At 30.6% G+C, this 21,003-nt stretch overlaps 4 protein-coding genes across 4 annotated transcripts; 2 read left to right on the top strand and 2 right to left on the bottom strand.

The window, feature by feature from the left end:
* Positions 1–512: 512 nt before the first annotated feature.
* Positions 513–9,221, bottom strand: OSCP1 (Organic solute carrier partner 1). The gene is made up of 2 exons (XM_075312674.1): positions 8,960–9,221; positions 513–1,553 (listed from the first exon to the last, which is right to left on the bottom strand). Exons 1-2 carry the CDS (start codon positions 9,096–9,098, stop codon positions 541–543), a joined length of 1,152 nt encoding a protein of 383 aa, XP_075168789.1. The 5' UTR covers positions 9,099–9,221; the 3' UTR covers positions 513–540.
* A 5,499-nt stretch (positions 9,222–14,720) lies between these two features.
* On the top strand, positions 14,721–15,161 carry LOC142237831 (uncharacterized). The gene has a single exon (XM_075309262.1). It carries the CDS (start codon positions 14,751–14,753, stop codon positions 15,159–15,161), a length of 411 nt encoding a protein of 136 aa, XP_075165377.1. The 5' UTR covers positions 14,721–14,750.
* Positions 15,162–15,179: 18 nt separating this feature from the next.
* On the top strand, positions 15,180–16,824 carry LOC142237829 (putative methyltransferase-like protein 25). The gene is made up of 3 exons (XM_075309260.1): positions 15,180–15,569; positions 15,633–15,833; positions 15,891–16,824. Exons 1-3 carry the CDS (start codon positions 15,180–15,182, stop codon positions 16,800–16,802), a joined length of 1,503 nt encoding a protein of 500 aa, XP_075165375.1. The 3' UTR covers positions 16,803–16,824.
* Positions 16,809–17,843, bottom strand: Prosbeta5 (Proteasome beta5 subunit). Its single transcript, XM_075309261.1, has one exon. The coding sequence runs from the start codon at positions 17,746–17,748 to the stop codon at positions 16,903–16,905; it is 846 nt and encodes a 281-aa protein (XP_075165376.1). The 5' UTR covers positions 17,749–17,843; the 3' UTR covers positions 16,809–16,902.
* Between the last annotated feature and the right edge of the window lie 3,160 nt (positions 17,844–21,003).

The raw sequence follows: 21,003 nt of genomic DNA, 5'->3' as shown, positions 1-21,003 counted from the left end.
TACATTTTCTATAGAAATAAAAGTTTGACAAAATTTTCTATAGAAATAAAATTTTGACAAAAAATTCTATAGAAATAAAGCTTTGACAAAATTTTCTATAGAAATAAAATTTTCACAAAATTTTCTATAGAAATAAAATTTTCTATAAAAATACAATTTTGGCAAAATTTTCTATAGAAATAAATTTTTGACAAAATTTTCTATAGAAATAAAATTTTGACAAAATTTTCTATAGAAATAAAATGTTGACAAAATTTTCTATAGAAGTAAAATTTTGACAAAATTTTCTGTAGAAATAAAATTTTGACAAATTTTTCTATAGAAATAAAATTTTGACAATATTTTCTATAGAAATAAAATTTTGGAAGGTTATAAGAGATTAATTTTCAAGTATTGACATATCAAACATTTCACGAGAATTGTCCACTTTTGAGAGGTTTCAGCTTTCCAGAGTGTCCTCTTTGTGAGGTTTCACCGTACTATACTTTCATAGATTTAACACTAAAAATCTCTAGTTATTTTTGTTTTGTATTTTTCAGACTAATTCAATTTGCTATATAAATCCAAAAGATCTTTATTAATCACATTCGATGATTGCTGATTACCACTCGTAGTTGGCTGAGTCTCTGCATTTAATGGTGCTGTATTTTGACCGGCGGCCATACCTTCCAAACTTTGACGATTATAAATTGGATTCAAATGAATAAATTCTCCAGCATCATCTTTGTGTACATTACCCGATGAACTGGAGGCACAATTCCTATGCATAACATTAACATCCAAATCTTCAAATAGAATATTGCATTGTTGAAGATTTTTCTCAAATTGTTTTTGAAAATCTTGAAAATTTATTGGTTTAAAATCATCCGAATCCGATGTGTTATGACTTGCGGAAATTCCAGTCGTAGATGGTGTGTAATTCAACATATCCGCTAATTGATTAACACAATTCGCTGAACTATTTACAGTGTGGGACGATGGCGTCATTTCTTGTCTCTTAAGTTGAGCAATTTCGGCACTTTTCATATAAATATTATCACCTATGCAATCTCGAAAATCATTGAAATACGATTCATTGACATGAGCATAGAATGTTCCATCCATAGCTTGAAAACCCAAACGTATCAATAATGAAATCTTAATGCGAAAATCTTTTAACCATGTGATATTAGTAGCATATATACAATTTTGTTCATCATCTGTACAAGCATTCCAAAAATCCAAAAGAGTATTTTTCGTATAGTCAATAAGAAGTGAATTTTTTTCCTCCGGATACAGTTGGCCAATTGACACCAAATGGCGAAATGTTATGTCCATTAATTGATATTGATATTTCGTATGAAATAACTGCCATTTATAGATCATTGTCATAAGATTCCATAATTTATCCATGGAGACTTCATCGAGACGCATTAGGGAGCAGGTGGCTATGTCTTTGAGCATAAATTTACAATGTTCTTCAGTCAAAAGTTGTCCTCCGTCAGCGGAAGAGCCTACTATTAGCGATTCTATGAATTTTGGCTCCAACAATACCGAGGTTACATCGTGTAAAACTGGAAGTATAGCAAAATTATTTAAAGAAATAGTTATTAATAATTACAAAATGGGTTAAGTAAAACCCAATAAACACAAGCATTAGAGAAATGTTTATATTCAATACGCTTTCAAACAATTATTCAAAGAATTAGCTTAGAATTCAATTTGAGAAATTGTTGAGAAAATCGCGTTCTCAACAAAAAACAGACATTGCCCTCAACAGTAGAATTCAACACGTTAGTAACAATTTCTCAACATAGTAGCAACAACTTTTCAAACTAAATTTAATTTTAATGTTTCAAACCCATTGGAAAATTTGTTGAAGGCAATCAATATGCAAGGCCATTTGAACTAATGTTGAAGGTGGGATTCACTATCAAATTGATATGGCGTTACCTACGAAAAATGATCATCCTTGTGTTTGTTGGGAATGGTTTTTATATTTCATCTGGATCGGGTAAAATTTGTTCTCCATGGGGCCTCAGATGTCAAAATCTTGGGGGCTTTATCTAATTGTGAAACGATATGGGCCAATTTTGCACGATTATTATAAAGCATATACTAACACCGCGCTACAAATTTCAACCGGATCGCTCGAAATTAGCTCTTCCAAAAGACTCCGGAATTCAAATCTTGGATCGGTTTATATTTGGGCTATATATAATTATATATGATATAAAGGGTGATTTGTTAAGAGCTTGATAACTTTAAAAAAAAAAAAAAACGCATAAAATTTGCAAAATCTCATCGGTTCTTTATTTGAAACGTTAGATTGGTCCATGACATTTACTTTTTGAAGATAATTTCATTTAAATGTTGACCGCGGCTGCGTCTTAGGTGGTCCATTCGGAAAGTCCAATTTTGGGCAACTTTTTCGAGCATTTCGGCCGGAATAGCCCGAATTTCTTCGGAAATGTTGTCTTCCAAAGCTGGAATAGTTGCTGGCTTATTTCTGTAGACTTTAGACTTGACGTAGCCCCACAACAAATAGTCTAAAGGCGTCAAATCGCATGATCTTGGTGGCCAACTTACCGGTCCATTTCTTGAGATGAATTGTTCTCCGAAGTTTTCCCTCAAAATGGCCATAGAATCGCGAGCTGTGTGGCATGTAGCGCCATCTTGTTGAAACCACATGTCAACCAAGTTCAGTTCTTCCATTTTTGGCAACAAAAAGTTTGTTAGCATCGAACGATAGCGATCGCCATTCACCGTAACGTTGCGTCCAACAGCATCTTTGAAAAAATACGGTCCAATGATTCCACCAGCGTACAAACCACACCAAACAGTGCATTTTTCGGGATGCATGGGCAGTTCTTGAACGGCTTCTGGTTGCTCTTCACTCCAAATGCGGCAATTTTGCTTATTTACGTAGCCATTCAACCAGAAATGAGCCTCATCGCTGAACAAAATTTGTCGATAAAAAAGCGGATTTTCTGCCAACTTTTCTAGGGCCCATTCACTGAAAATTCGACGTTGTGGCAGATCGTTCGGCTATTCATGATGAAATGTCAAAGCATACTGAGCATCTTTCTCTTTGACACCATGTCTGAAATCCCACGTGATCTGTCAAATACTAATGCATGAAAATCCTAACCTCAAAAGAATCACCCTTTATATATATGAAATAATTTTTGCATGGTTGTTAGAGGGCGTATGTTAACGTCACATACCAAATTTCCATCAAATTGCTCTCTTTTTTTTGTAAAAATTTTTTACAAAAAAATTTTATTATAAATTTAAATTTATTTTTATGGAAATTTTTAGATAAAGTTTTGCCAAATTTTAATTTTTATAGAAAATTTTGTCAAAATTTTATTTCTATAGAATATGTTGTTATAATTTTATTTCTATAGAAACTTTTGTCAGAAATGTTTTCAAATTTTATTTTTATATAAAATTTTTCAAATTTTATTTTTATGGGAAATTATTTTTATATATATTTTTTATATATTTTTATGGGAAATTATTTTATAGATTAATTTTTTTTATAGAAAATTATTTTTAGATAAAGTTTTGTCAAAATTTTATTTCTATAGAAAAATTTGTCATAATTTTATTTCTATAAAAAATTTTGTCAAAATATTATTTCTATAAAAAATTTTGTCAAAATTTTATTTCTATAGAAAATTTTGTCAAATTTTTTTTTTCTATAGAAAATTTTTTAAAATTTCATTTCTATAGAAATTTTTGTCGACATTTTATTTTTATAGAAAATTTTGTTAAAATTTTATTTTTATAGAAAATGTTGTTAAAATTTTATTATAGAAAATTTCTATGGAAAAGTTTGTCAAAATTTTATTTCTATCGAAATTGTATTTTTATGGAAATTTTTTCATTTTTTTTTTTGGTCATAGAAAATTTTGTCATAATTTTATTTTTATAAAAAATTTTGTCAAAATTTTATTTTTGTAGAAAACATTGTCAAAATTTTATTTCTATAGAAAATTTTGTCAAAATTTTATTTCTGTAGAAATTTTTGTCAATATTTTATTTCTTTAGACATTTTTGTCAACATTTCATTATTATAGAAAATTTTGTTAAAATGTTATTTTTATAGAAATTTTTTTTCAAAATTTTATTTGTTTATAGAAAATTTCTATAGAAAAGTTTAATTTATTTAAATTTATTTTTATGGAAATTTTTTTAAATTTTTTTTATAGAAAATTATTTTTAGATAAAGTTTTGTCAAATTTTAATTTTTACGGAAAATTTTGTCAAAATTTTATTTCTATAGAAAATGTTGTCATAATTTTATTTCTATAGAAAATTTTGTCTGAAATGTTTTCAAATTTTATTTTTATATAAAATTTTTTCAAATTTTATTTTTATGGGAAATTATTTTTATAGAAGATTTGTCAAAATTTTATTTTTATGGAATTTTTTTTTCAATTTATTTTATAGAAAATTATTTTAGGTAAATTTTGTCAAATTTTAATTTCTATAGAAAATTTTGTGAATTTTTTTTTCTATAGAAAATTTTTTAAAATTTTATTTCTATAGAAATTTTTGTCGACATTTTATTTCTATAGAACATTTTGTTAAAATTTTATTTTTATAGAAAATGTTGTTAAAATTGTATTTTTATAGAAAATTTTGTCAAAATTTTATTTTTTATAGAAAATTTCTATAGAAAAGTTTGTCAAAATTTAATTTCTATCGAAATTGTATTTTTATGGAAATTTTTTTCCTGTTTTTTGTTATAGAAAATTTTGTCATAATTTTATTTTTATAAAAAATGTTGTCAAAATTTTATTTTTGTAGAAAAGATTGTCAACATTTTATTTCTATAGAAAATTTTGTCAAAATTTTATTTCTGTAGAAATTTTTGTCTATAGAAATTTTTGTCAACATTTTATTTCTATAGAAAATTTTGTCAACATTTCATTATTATAGAAAATTTTGTTAAAATGTTATTTTTATAGAAAATTTTTTCAAAATTTTATTTGTTTATAGGAAATTTCTATAGAAAAATTTAATTTATTTATATTTATTTTTATGGAAATTTTTTTAAATTTTTTTTATAGAAAATTATTTTTAGATAAAGTTTTGTCAAATTTTAATTTTTACGGAAAATTTTGTCAAAATTTTATTTCTATAGAAAATGTTGTCAAAATTTTATTTCTATAGAAAATTTTGTCTGAAATGTTTTCAAATTTTATTTTTATATAAAATTTTTTCAAATTTTATTTTTATGGGAAATTATTTTTATAGCAGATTTGTCAAAATTTTATTTTTATGGAATTTTTTTTTCAATTTATTTTATAGAAAATTATTTTTAGATAAAGTTTTGTCAAATTTTAATTTCTATAGAAAATTTTGTCAAAATTTTATTTCTATAGAAAATTTTGTCAAATTTTTTTTCTATAGAAAATTTTTTAAAATTTTATTTCTTAGAAATTTTTGTCGACATTTTATTTCTATAGAACATTTTGTTAAAATTTTATTTTTATAGAAAATGTTGTTAAAATTTTATTTTTATAGAAAATTTTGTCAAAATTTTATTTTTTATAGAAAATTTCTATAGAAAAGTTTGTCAAAATTTTATTTCTGTCGAAATTGTATTTTTATGGAAAATTTTTTCAATTTTTTTTATAGAAAATTTTCTCATAATTTTATTTTTATAGAAAATTTTGTCAAAATTTTATTTTTATAAAAGATTTTGTCAAAATTTTATTTTTATAAAAAATTTTGTCAAAATTTAATTTTTATAAAAAATGTTGTCAACATTTTATTTCTGTAGAAATTTTTGTCTATAAAAATTTTTGTCAACATTTTATTTCTATAGAAATTTTTGTCAACATTTCATTATTATAGAAAATTTTGTTAAAATTTTATTTTTATAGAAAATTTTGTCAAAATATTATATTTTATAGAAAATTTCTATAGAAAAGTCAAAATTTTATTTCTATCGAAATTTTATTTTTATGGAAAATTTTTTCGATTTTTTTTTATAGAAAATATTCTCATAATTTTATTTTTGTAGAAAATTTTTTCAACATTTTATTTTTATAGAAAATTTTGTCAAAATTTTATTTTTATAGAAAATTTTGTACGTCTTGCGGCCATTTTCATGTATCTCCGTTAGAGTTTGTCAAAATTTTATTTCTATCGAAATTTTATTTTTTTGGAAAATTTTTTCGATTTTTTTTTTATAGAAAATATTCTCATAATTTTATTTTTGTAGAAAATTTTTTCAACATTTTATTTTTATAGAAAATTTTGTCAAAATTTTATTTTTATAGAAAATTTTGTACGTCTTACGGCCATTTTCATGTATCTCCGTTAGACTTTAACTCCCAGTTAACAGAAAGTAAAATAAAAATATCTTCTCTCCGGTTAACTTTAACTGAAAAATTTTTAGCAGTTAAGTTGCTAACTGGCATATGGAATATATAGACATGATGACAGACATGTCCATAGAACGGTTTAAAAGTTCGTTAGCTAACGTAGCACTAACGGAGCTTCCTGAAAATAGGGGTTAGTTGAGAAGGAATATTTTGCAAGACATATCAAAACATGAAGAATTCTACCAAAAAATCTACCATTTTTGGTAGAAATAATAATGAACAGATATGGTCCCACGTACCACGTACCAAATTTCGCATCGGATTTTCATCCGATTTCATCTGATCTGCGAAGAGACTCCGGAAGTGGTCCCATATGCACCAGTTGCAATACCATCACCTACATCCATAACAACTGCTTGTGCGAAGTAGATTTCAACATACAGACGGACGTACATCGCTACAACCTCACAAAAAATCGCTTCTGTAACATATACTCCCAAACATATTTTGCTTCAAGCATATACATTTTTGGGTATTGCCCAAACATTTATATGTTTGATCTCTACCAATATATAATATGTTTGAAAGCATATTGGTCTAAACAATATATGTTTGGGTAGTCTAAGTTCCAAACATTTTGTATTTTTGCATCCAAATTCAATAATGTTGTCTTCCAAAAAACAATGTGTTATTATGTGACCATATAATATGTTTGGAAGCATTTTGCACCCAAAAATATTATATGCTTAAAAAAAATTCTCCCAAACAATATTGTGCTCAAAATTTTATTTATTTATTTATATATTTACAATCATAATGAATTATGAAAATAAACAGGTAATATAGGTGCTAACAACATAGGTTTTCGACCTGAATGCTCAAAATTTTGTTTCTGCCTAATTGTATATTCCCTCACATCTTTCTCACTTCCACGAGATTTTTTAGTTCTTAGCTCCTTCTTCTGTAATACAAACATTGTAGAAGAAATTATTCAATTTTATGATTTTTTTTATACCCTCCACCATAGGATGGGGGGATATTAACTTTGTCATTCCGTTTGTAACACATCGAAATATTGCTCTAAGACCCCATAAAGTATATATATTCTGCGTCGTGGTGAAATTCTGAGTCGATCTGAGCATGTCCGTCCGTCCGTCCGTCTGTTGAAATCACGCTAACTTCCGAACGAAACAAGCTATTGACTTGAAACTTGGCACAAGTAGTTGTTATTGATGTAGGTCGGATGGTATTGTAAATGGGTCATATCGGTCCACTTTTACGTATAGCCCCCATATAAACGAACCCCCAAATTTGGCTTGCGAGGCCTCTAAGAGAAGCAATTTTCATCCGATCCGGCTGAAATTTGGTGCATGATGTTAATATATGGTCTCTAATGATCATGTAAAAATTGGTCCATATCGGTCCATAATTATATATAGCCCCCATATAAACCGATCCCTCGATTTGGCTTGCGGAGCCTCTAAGAGAAGCAAATTTCATCCGATCCGGCTGAAATTTGGTATATGGTGTTAGTATATGGTCCCTAACAACCATGCAAAAATTGGTCCACATCGGTCCATAATTATATATAGCCCCCATATAAACCGATCCCCCGATTTGGCTTGCAGAGCCTCTAAGAGAAACAATTTTCATCCGATCCGGCTGAAATTTGATGCATGATGTTAATATATGGTCTCTAATGATCATGCAAAAATTGGTCCATATCGGTCCATAATTATATATAGCCCCCATATAAACCGATCCCCCGATTTGGCTTTCGGAACCTCTAAGAGAAGCAAATTTCATCCGATCCGGCTGAAATTTGGTAAATGGTGTTAGTATATGGTCTTTAACAACCATGCAAAAATTGGTCCATATCGGTCCATAATTATATATAGCCCCCATATAAACCGATCACCAGATTTGACCTCCGGAGCCTCTTAGAAGACCAAAATTCATCCGATTCAGTTGAAATTTGGTACGTGATGTTAATATATGGCCTCAAACACCCATGCAAAAATTGGTCGATATCGGTCCATAATTATATATAGGCCCCATATAAACCGATCCCCAGATTTGACATCCAGAGCACCTTGGAAGAGCAAAATTCCTTCCTTTCGGTTGAAATTTGGTACGTGATGTTAGTATAGGGTATCCAACAACCATGCAGGAATTGGTTCCTATCAGTCCATAATAATATATAGCTCCCATATAAACCGAATCCCCAGATTTTACCTCCGGTGCCTTTTGGAGAAAAAAAATTCATCCGATCTGGTTGAAATTTGGTACGTGGTGGTAGCATATGATATTTAACAACCATGTGAGTTGAAATTTGTGGATGACAGTCTATCGTAGAAGTTTCTACGCAATCCATGGTGGAGGGTACATAAGATTCGGCCTGGCCGAACTTACGGTCGTATATACTTGTTCTTTTTCCCTTTTAAAGAACCACACTTTCAATTTAAAACATCTGTGTCTTCCCATCAATATGCATAATAAAATACTTTAATTCTATTATATGCACTGGTTAACCTATTCTTTTAGACATACAGATTTACACCATGTGTATGTGTTATGTGATTATAACAAAAATATACAATTTTCTTAAAACGTCTTATTAAAAATATATTTCGAACCTTGTCTAGATTTATCTGTTGCAATTTTTTGAGCTTTCAAACGTTGGTCAATCACATAGAGCATTTCACAACCCAAATTGACAATAATAAAGACATTCGCTTTAGGATTTAGTGACGGTAGGTCAGGTGGTGATGACATTTCTTTACACAATTTCGAATTATCCTCGAAGCAAAATAGTATGTCCTTAGACAACGGCTAACAAAAGGAAACTAGCCATGGCAATAGCAAACACACTAGAACTTCTTTACGACCACCACACGAAGCTTCGTGTATTAGCCATTGCCATGTGAACAACGCTCGCTCGTTGCTTATTTTGTCAGCAAAGGAAAAATTAGAGAGCATATACGAGTCCTTCGTTTTTTTTTTTTTTTTTGGCTATGTGTTAGCTTTTTATTTGTTAGCTTGCTTGTTAGCTATTCTAAAGTAGTTCTTTGCTACTCAATAAGAACAGTAAACCTTTTGTACTATCTTCTATTGGCACCGTTCAACAGTTATTTGTTCTCAAGCTTCTTCTGTTATGGGAAATGAAAAAACACCAGGTTTCAATTGTTTATACACCCAACAAAATTTAATAGTACCAATTTATTTTTTTAATTGGATCAATTAATTTTTAACTTGACTTTCAATTAATTTTTTAATTGATACTATCATTTCTGTGATTGAAGACATTTCAATTAAAAAATTAATCGTGATTGAATCAGAAATTTTTTTGGTAAAATTTTTTATAGAAATAAAATTTTGATAAAATTTTCTATAGAAATAAAATTTTGACAAAATTTTCTATAGAAATAAAATTTTGAAAAAAATTTTCTATAGACATAAAATTTTAACATTTTCTATAGAAATAAAAGTTTGACAAAATTTTCTATAGAAATAAAATTTTGACAAAATTTTCTATAGAAACAAAATTTTAACATTTTCTATAGAAATAAAATTTTGACAAAATTTTCTTTAGAAATAAAATTTTGAGAAAATTGTAAAAATTTTCTATAGGAATAAAATGTTGGCAAAATTTTCTACAGAAATAAATTTTCGATAGAATAAAATTTTGGCAAAATTTCCTATAGAAATAAAATTTCGACAAAATTGTCTATAGAAATAAAATTTTGAATAAATTTTGTATAGAAATAAAATTTTAAGAAAATTGTCTAAATTTTCTACAGAAATAACATTTTGAGAAAATTGTCAAAATTTTCTATAGGAATAACATGTTGGCAAAATTTTCTACAGAAATAAATTTTCGATAGAATAAAATTTTGACAAAATTTCCTATAGAAATAAAATTTTGACAAAATTTTTCGATAGAATAAAATTTTGGCAAACATTTTCTATAGAAATAAAATTTTGAGAAAATTTTCTATAGAAATAAAATTTTGAGAAAATTTTCTATAGAAATAAAATTTTGAGAAAATTTTCTATAGAAATAAAATTTTGACAAAATTGCTTTTATAGAAATAAAATTTTGACAAAATTGCTTCCAGTACCCATTAGCGTAGCTAGACAATTTTCCTAGGGGGGGGGGCTATAGCCCCCTAGCTAAATATTAATAGACTGAACTTATAGGTTCAATTAATGTTTGGCAAAATTTTCTACAGAAATAAATTTTCGATAGAATAAAATTTTGACAAAATTTCCTATAGAAATAAAATTTTGACAAAATTTTTCGATAGAATAAAATTTTGGCAAAAATTTTCTATAGAAATAAAATTTTGAGAAAATTTTCTATAGAAATAAAATTTTGAGAAAATTTTCTATAGAAATAAAATTTTGACAAAATTGCTTCCAGTACCCATTAGCGTAGCTAGACAATTTTCCTAGGTGGGGGGGGGGGGGGGCTATAGCCCCCTAGCTAAATATTAATAGACTGAACTTATAGGTTCAATTAATGTTTTATTTTATAAAAATGAATAAAAATCAGACATCAACATAACTAGACAGTTAATTTTAATAAAGCAACTGAAAGTAATTCCACACTTTTTCCCAGCAAAAAAAATGGGAGTTGTTCTGAAGGCACAACTTTAAAATGTCCCCACAATGAAGTTAACTATTTTAACTACACAGGAAGTTTTTTCAGTCAATGTTTTATAACTCGTGTTTTTCATATTTTAATGGGTAATTTTTGTTTGTTTTTTTCAAATAGGTTAAAAAGAATTAACAAAATGGTACAAATGCTAAATCCATTCTAGAAAAATCGACAATGTTTGAAAATATTCCAGGCCAAACCTTTCAGACAAGCATTGGAATGCATTAAAAATTATAAAAATTATTTGGGAAAATATTACAAAATGTTTTAATTCATATTCAAAACACTGAATTCGGATCACACATAAGAAGTGATGCAAATTCAGTGCAACGGCTGTTTAAATGGTAGACATCCGTCCTATGACAAGTTCATATTACAGTCATCGATTCTCCTCCAATTTTGCACCACTCCCAGTTCCAAAAAGAACTTTTTCACTATTTTTTGGCGACGTTTTTTGCAGCATTATGAATATATGCATTTATGAAAAAATTGTTTTAATATCAATTACTATTTAAATTAAATTGACTAAAAATCAGACTAAACAAAATTATAAAAAAGCTTTAGTTATTAAACTAAATATAAATATAGAAACTTAAACCATAAGTTCTACCACAGCTTTATTTCATAAATATCAGACTTCAAGCATTCACTTATAATAAAGAAACTAACTTACAATTTAGAAGACAATGTAAAGAAATAAAACTATATATTGCCATCGGCAACTGCTACTACAACCCAAGTAATTCGATTGTGCATGTGCACTTGATTGTGCACTTTGTGTATTTGCTTGTTTAATTTTATATAAAAACAATGTAAAATCGTAAATAGCTTTTTTAAATTCTGGGGGGTCTAAGCCCCTCCCCCAGAGTCCTTCCTATACTTGTGCCAGTACCAATTTACCATGAACTAATTTTCAGCAGCATTTGTTTGTTTATTTTTTTCAGCAGTTTCAACTAACGGATGTTTGGTTCAACAGATAATAGTTGCTTTTTTAGCAAACTAGTTATGAATAATACATTTTTTGTGTTATGTTCTAGTTTTTGTAAATTTTTTGAATTTATATACGTGGAACTGAAGTTAACCTAAATTTATTTATATTATCATATAAACTTATGTATCAAAACACTATGTCTTCTATTAATGACAGACTTATTTTTCTGGGTGTACAATCCAATTATTTTTATAAGGTGGTTTCTATATGATTTGTGTTCTTATTGTATTCCTACAGAGCTAATACTATTCTATACAAGGTAATTGAGTTAGACTCTTGCCTGCTAGTAGAAGTGTAAGGACTTTCTTGCCAACTACTATTATGTTTATTATATATTAGCTTATTTAATTGTTTATGTACTCATATTACGTATAATGGTATTGCGACATAACGTTTTTCTTGTATTCTTATTGTTTTGTAAGTATCTATTAGTTTTCTTATATATCAATGGAGTTATGACAAAAATTAGGCAAAGGTGGCCTTGACCTTTGTTTCACCGTCATACGAAATTGGGAAATTATTCAAATATTATTCTTTCAGTCTGAAAACGGAAATGCTAATTAAAAAAACAATTGAGATAAATTTATTTAAAAACAATTGTCCCTGAAAATGTTCATTAACCCTTTAATGCCCAAACCCGCCTTTAGGCGGTCTTTTAGTAAAACACATCTAACAACAACAAAAAGGTAGATAAAATAAAAACAAAACTTAGTCAAAACTCTACAATAGACCTTGCAGCATATACAGTATTTTTCCGTATTGATTTCACTTTATTCATTTTCTTGCTTTCGTGTTATAAACCTCGATTATTTTATCAGCTGGCAAAAAATGGGGTATTAAAGGGTTAATAATGAGCGGAGCCGACAATATTATACCCTAGATTGAATCTACTGAGTTGGTAAGTAGATTCAAAAAGAAAAAGTAATATGGCCAAATATAAAACTGAGCCACCGTGGTGCAATGGTTAGCATGCCCGCCTTGCATACATAAGGTCGTGGGTTCGATTCCTGCTACGACCGAACACCAAAAAGTTTTTCAGCGGTGGATTATCCCACCTCAGTAATGCTGGTGACATTTCTGAGGGTTTCAAAGCTTCTCTAAGTGGTTTCACTGCAATGTGGAACGCCGTTCGGACTAGGCTATAAAAAGGAGGTCCCTTGTCATTGAGCTTAACATGGAATCGGGCAGCACTCAGTGATAAGAGAGAAGTTCACCACTGTGGTATCACAATGGACTGAATAGTCTAAGTGAGCCTGATACATCGGGCTGCCACATAACCTAACCTAACCTAGGGATGCCAGATTTTGAAGAGGCAAAAAGAGTACATTCAGCTTATAAAAAGAGCACATACGAAAAAAATAGAGCACACTTTTTCAAATAACAGAAAAACATTTAATTCCAATTTATTGAAATATAATTCATTTAAACATAACAAAAAGGTTCATATCATAAACATAAAATAACCTACATTCATCTCAAGCTAATTTTCTTACGATACTTTGTAAGTCATTTTTTGGTGTTTTTGTGAAAAACGTTATTGAAGAAGTTTGTTTACATTTAGAACTGAGTACAAAGTTAAGAAGCAACATCGGCATGCTCTTCTACGACCCTGATATATAAAGTAAAACAATATTTAATTAGAAAATAACGGCTAGGAAAATCTCTTCGTGCGACATTTACGTATTTTCAGTTTACTTTTATCATTTATTGAATCGCGTGGGATTAATATTTGCTGTGATGCATGAAAAGCGCACTTAACTAAAAATAGAGCACTTTTACGTGCTCTTTTGACCTATCTTGTTTTAAGAGCACATTTTGTAAAAAAGAGCACATGTGTTCTTTAAAAGAGTACGTCTGGCATCCCTAACCTAACCTAAATATAAAACTGAACCGATATGCGTGATATTTCACAGGTTCCACTGAGGATTACCATGAAGGTAGAAATAAAAGCATTTCATGTAAACCATTATTGCAAAACTGTTTTGTTCAAAAAATTCCCATAAAAAATAGTACTAGTAATTAAAGACGAAAAATTAAAGTCTTCCGTAGTTTTCACTATAGGTGGGTATTAAGTTCGAGTTTAGCCGCTAAAATCGCTAAAGTGAAAACTAAATCAGTAAAATAAGGCATAAAATTATACATATTTGTTGCAAATTTTATTATAACTTGTTGGGGAATAGCCCAAAGCAAATATTCACAAAGTTTGTATTCCTTAAAGTGGATTAATTAAGAAAAGTGATCGTGAAAAAATGAAGATTTTAGCGGCTAAAGGTGGGTATTAAGTTCGAGTTTAGCCGCTGAAAACGTAATTTTTTCACGATTACTTTTCTTTAATAATCCATTTTAAGGAATACAAACTGTGAAAATTTGCTTTGGGCTTTTCCCCATCAAGTTATAATAAAATTTGCAACACATATGTATAATTTCATGCATTTTTCTTACTGATTTAGTTTTCACTTAAGCGATTTTAGCGGCTAAACTCGAACTTAATACTCACCTTAAACTCGAACTTAATACCCACCTTAAGAGCTTTAAAAATATAACAACAACGGTCGTAAATTCATATCGAAAACATTTGTTAAATGTCACCCTGTTACTTATTAGTCACCCAGTCTCGTAAGCGAACAGATATATGTACACTTTGATACCAAATTGAATTCAAACACTCCTCAATTCACTATTGAATACCAAGTACTTGCAAATATACTCCAATACCCCACCAAACGTAAACAGCTGATCGTGTTTTGAAAACTGCCCACGTTGTTTACTTACTGCAATGTCTTCAATTGAACGTGATATAAATGATATATTCGATGATATCGCTTTAACTGAAAATCGTTTGGTGGAAGCGAGTTATAAGGAAGGCTTCGCTGCAGGCTGTCAACAAGGAAACGAAGAAGGCTATAGATTAGGCTATGCCCAGGGCATACAATTAGGAGAAGAGTTAGCAGAAATATATGGCAAAGTGGTGGCATTGTATTTACAACCAAAGCATACGGAACGAGTTAAACGTTGTTTGGAGCAATTAAGACTGGCTATAGAATCTTTCCCCAGAGAAAACGATCCAGAAGCAGATATTATTGGAGCTGTGGAAAATATAAGGACATTAAATAAAAAACTACTTGTATTGACGGGAAGAAAAACTGGGGAGAATACAAGCAAAGAAAGTAAAGACTATTCGTTTTAAGATTTTGATATACAGACCATGTCTGTTCCACAAATATGTCGGCGCCTTGATGGAATATTAAAATTTATGGAACCCTATTGGCCATGGGTAAATTGTCACATGGTCAATTTTCTTACGGACAGACATTGGCAAACATTTGTCCCGGAAAAAGTGCAAGCAGAACTTAGCGATAAAGATGATATACTATCATGCATAGAATCGGTATTTTGGAACAATGAGCAAGGTGTTGGTGAACAATTTCCTGAACTAAAATCATTTCTTGGAGAAGCTGATGGCAATAATGTATCAAATTTTCACGAAATTGTTTATACCAAACAATCTTATGAAAAATCTATATTAAATATATGTCGAGAAGAAGAAAGGAAGATTAGCATTAAGGAGTTCTTGAGTGAAAAGAAAAGACATGAGGTAATTTTGAAAATGGATGGAGAACAACAATAAACTTAATATAACTTTGTTTCCTTCTTCCAGGTTGAAATAACAGCCAGCCTCATTAATGATTTAATTCGGGGAATATTGCCAAACTACGAAGCGGTGGTCATAGTTGATGCAGGTGATGGTAAAGGCTATCTATCATCCCGGTTAGCTTTAGAATATCACTACAAGGTGTTGGGTATAGATAGCAATCCTTCCAATACAGAAAATGCGATCGAAAGGAATAAAAAACTTAAGGTAAAATTTATAACAAGTAATGGAAGCCAAGTTCATTAAAAGCCAGTAATATTTCAGAGAGCTTGGAAAGGTCTAAAAGAGAGAGCTGAACTTGAATCGAAAGGCATTACACCACCAAGAAGAGGTAGACAAAAGCAAATAACACAATGTACCGATGGAAGTGATAAAACAACGACGGATAGCAATCTTAGTGATAACTATAAAACAATTGATAAATTCATAACAACCAATATGGATTTACCAGCATTGATCGCGGAAAACTATCCCGAATCACCTGAACAATCTGCAATATGTCTCACTGGCCTTCATACCTGTGGAAATTTAGCTGCCACTTGTTTGAAACTCTTCCACAATCAACCTCAATGTAAACTGCTCTGCAATATTGGCTGTTGTTATCATCTATTAAAGGAAATGTACTCTGGACAAGAGTATTTTGGCAACAAACATATATCGGATTTAAATCAGGAAATTGGATTTCCCCTGAGTTCATATTTACAAAAGAAAAATGTTAAATTGGGCAGGAATGCAAGAATGTTAGCTGCTCAGTCAATAGAGCGCACTAGATCCAGCAAAGAATTACCCAACATTTCGTTGTTCTACAGATCCCTATTTGAGGTATTAGTCTGTGAATACCATCCCGAACTCAAAGACTCTGTACAAGTGGGAAAACTGAAAAAGTTTGAAAATTTTGCTCAATATGTAGAACTGTGTAAAAAGAAATATCCTGAACTCGACAATATACCTAACGAAAGGGTCAACTCTCTACAGGACGAAGCCCAAGCGTACAAATATTTTCTTGACATGTTCTATCTACTGCGTATGACCTTTGCCCCTGTTTTGGAAAGTATCATTTTACTGGACCGCTTGCTTTACCTTCAAGAATGCGGCCATAATAAGAGTTATCTTATTGCAGCCTTCGATGCTGTGGTATCTCCCCGACGATTTGCTATTGTTTCAATAAAAGAATGACAACACTTTGGTGTTCCAAATATCCAAGTTTAGTGTTTATTTCAGGGTTTTATTTATTTAAAAAATACAAGAATTTAATTCTGTTAAACTATTCTTAAAATTAGTGCTTCATATTTTTCTTTTCCTCTTCGTATTTGTAATGCAATTCCATGCAATCCGTGTTGGAAATATTAATCCAACCATTAGGGGTCATGTGATAGACACGTACAATACCACCCGAATATGCGTCTCTGAAGGTTGCATGATAGATGGCACGGCGACCCAATTCTTGAGCTTCATCATCTTTCAAATCCCAATGATATCCAGAATCCAAGACACCAAAAGCATAAATGGAACCACTGCCTACAGAGAAAACATTGCCGGGTGTGCGAGATCCTTCAGAGTCCACATAGTAAAGGCCTGGGCCACGTTTATCGTATCCCGCCAACATCATACCCATGCTTAAGCCCATGCCCTTGTATTCATGGGCTATATTTGCCATAATTTTACTAGCAGCTGCTACTGAGATACGTTCCTTATTACGCAGTTCATGTAAACGACATTCCTTGGCCAATACACGATCCCAGTATACACAATCGGCAGCACCTCCAGCCAAAGTACCCAGCAAAAATTGATTGATCTCCACAATTTTCTTCATTGTTTGTGAACCAATGAATTGACCACCAGTAGCACGAGAATCAACAGCCAGAATGACACCACCCTTATATTTGAAGCCTAATGTTGTGGTTCCATGATCAAATTCAATTTTAATGCCGGTCTTATCACTGCATGCTTGAATTTTGTTTAAATTTTCCACTGGATTCTCAAATGGGGGAGCCAACAAAGTGTAGGGATTCGTCAGATTTGATACATACTGTTCACTATCCTTTTCCAAATGGGATGTGGTAAAGTTACGCATCTGCATGTAAGGAGCATCAGCTATTTTACAAATTTCTGCCAAAGCCATGATTTCTATTAAATTCGAATGAAAAAGAAAAGTGTATGAAAATGCCGTATAATTCCTGCAGAATGACAAACAAGAAATTCTTCTTCTTACTCGTTTTGTTAGTGATTGGCAAATTTTGCAATATCCGATTATCAGAAAAAATCGAGTATAGGTCATTATCGATGATTATTTATCGATTTATATGCTAATTAACTGTAAGTGGAAGCTAATCGTAAATCGGAGCGGGACAAAACAAAATCGCGTTTCCGTCTATTGATATTACGAAAATGCTAATTTTCTAACATTGTATTCAAACCGGGAATGCCGCTAGTGAATATACACTTTGCTAGTGAAATTTACATGCGAACTATTTTATCGGTTATTTACGTTTACTCCCATGTCGCTCTATATGTACCTCAAACGAAACCCATAAGACATATGTATATATCTACCCAGTAAAAAAATTTGGAAGTTCTTCCAAAGGCACAACATTAAAATCACTTCCAGAAGATACACTCCCAATGATGTTCTTTTAATTCAATTTTTTATAACTTGGTTTTTTCATGCTTTTAATGGATAATTTTAACTTTTTTTTCTCAAATAGGTTAAAAACAGAGTAAGAATTCATAAAATGGTACAAATCATTTAAATTTTGTCGACAAAAATGCTAAATCCAATCTGAAAAAATTGTGAATTGTCGAAAATATTTGAGGTCAAACGTTTCCGACAAGCGTTAGAATCCATTAAAAATTATAAAAAATTATAAAAATGATCTATTTAACAAAATATCACAGATTTTTTTTTAATTTATATCCAAAACATTGAAATCGGATCACACCTAAAGAAGTGATGCAAATTCAGTGCAACGGCTTTTGAAATGGAGGACTTCCGTCCTATGACAAGCCCCTGTTAAATTCATCGCTTCTGCGTCAATTTTGCACCACTTCCGGATCCAAAAAGAACATTTTCATTGCATTTTTGGCGACGCTTTTTTTGCTGGGTATGTTTACAACCGTAAATTTACATTATTATCGACTGTTTAAATGTTGCGCCATAACCCTGCCAGCATTTCAATGTTCCATTTCATCCTCATCGCTGTGAAACACCAAGCGCAACTGGCTTATTATAATTTATTTCAATGAAAACGAAAATAAAGTGCTGAAAACATAGTTATTACGCTTAAAATTGTGAAAAGTAAATTGGTGAACAATTTTTGACTTTCCAAATGGAATAAAGTGATAGTTTTTCAATTTTTTTTCCCGACACGCTGCCTCCATTGGAAATAAAAGTACTGGCTGATAGACGCTACAACATTTAACTTACAACTTGTAACTCAACATCAATCTCTTATTAATGCATAAAAATGTGTTAAATGTGATGTGATAGTCGTATAAATGTTATATTTATAAGAATTTATAAATGTTTCATAAAATTAATAAACATCTAAACAATCGTGTTTTACTTGACCACAATGATTCTTTTACAACTATCTTAAAATGCACTTTGTCTGATTGTTTGAAGGGGCTCTTATTGGCGTCCTTCTAAATGTATCCAGAAGGGCTCCTAATAATTGCACTCATGCGATACTTTTTTGTAGTAACTTGGCGTGGTACAACTTCTCAATAGTGACGGCGCTTTTCAGAGGAGTTTTGGATATCGTATACGACTGTTTTCGACGTAGTGGGGATTCTCAGAAGCGCCCCCAAATTCAAAAAATATTGGCAGGGAAAGCCCGATATGTGTAATTTCGTTTGTATGCCAATAACACAGTTTTGTCATGTATTTCGTATGGGCAAAACTGTGTTATTGGCACGAAACAAATTTTTGCTAGAGGTGCCTATCTTCAAGGCCGGTAATAAATTCCTGCGAATTTTTTGATTCTGAAATGCATACACACATAGAAAAAATCTGGTAAAAAGCAACCCAAAGCCTATTTAAAAAAATAGGTTTTTGTATATATTTCTGAAATCTAATATCCTTGAAAGTTTCCAAAATGCGACCAGTAAAGATGTTGTTTGCTGTTATGCCTTATTTTGATAAATATTCAGAGTTTTGGGCAAATTAAAGACAATTTTCAAAAAAACAATATATATTTTTTGTTGTTTCAGTTTTAGTGTAATTGAGTTTAAACAAGTATATACGGCCGTAAGTTCGGCCAGGCCGAAGCTTATGTACCCTCCACCATTGCGTAGAAACTTCTACTGAAGACTGTCATCCACAATCGAATTACTTGGGTAAATACGTATATAAATAATTAAGTTTGACAAAATTTTCTATAGAAACACGATTTTAACAAAATTGTCTATAGAAATAACATTTTGACAAAATTTTCTATAGAAATAAAATTTTGACAAAATTTTCTATAGGAATAAAATTTTGCTAGATTATTTTTGACTCGAACGGCAACCATGATTATGAACCGACATGGACCAATTTTTGTGTGATTGGGGATCGGCTACATATAACTATAGAGCGATATGTACCAATTTTGGCATGGTTATTAGCGGCCATATACTAACACCACGTTGCAAATTTGAACCGGGTCGGATGAATTTTGCTCCTCAAAGAAGCTACGCAGTTCAAATCTGGGGAACGGTTTATATGGGGGCTATATATAATTATGGACCAATTTTTGCATGGTTGTTAGAGACCATATACTAACACCACGTACCAAATTTCAAACGGATCGGATGAATTTTGCTCCTCTAAAAGGCTCCGGAGTTTAAATCTGGGGATCGGTTTATATGGGGGCTATATATAATTATGGTCCGATATGGACCAATTTTTGCATGGTTGTTAGAGACCATATACCAACACCATGTGCCAAATTTCAGCCGGATCGGATGAAATATGCTTCTCTTATAGGCTCTGCAAGACAAATTTGGGGGTCCGTTTATATGGGGGCTATACGAAAAAGTGGACCGATATGGCTCATTTGCAATACCATCCGACCTACATCAATAACAACTACTTGTACCAAGTTTCAAGTCGATAGCTTGTTTCGTTCGGAAGTTAGCGTGATTTCAACAGACGGACGGACGGACGGACGGACATGCTCAGATCGACTCAGAATTTCACCACGACTCAGAATATATATACTTTATGGGGTCTTAGAGCAATATTTCGATGTGTTACAAACGGAATGACAAAGTTAATATACCCCCCATCCTATGGTGGAGGGTATAAAAATAGCAGGCAATGTTTGTTTTTTGCTGCTTTTCATTTTTCCAGCATATTTTTTTGCTGTTTCAGCAGACTTTCTGTGTGTGTGTACAA

This window comes from Haematobia irritans, chromosome 5 (assembly GCF_050003625.1).
Source record: "Haematobia irritans isolate KBUSLIRL chromosome 5, ASM5000362v1, whole genome shotgun sequence".
Classification (NCBI taxonomy): Eukaryota; Metazoa; Arthropoda; class Insecta; order Diptera; family Muscidae; genus Haematobia; species Haematobia irritans.
The sequence above is the reverse complement of the archived record's forward strand: the minus strand, read 5'-3'. Positions and strand labels throughout refer to the sequence as shown.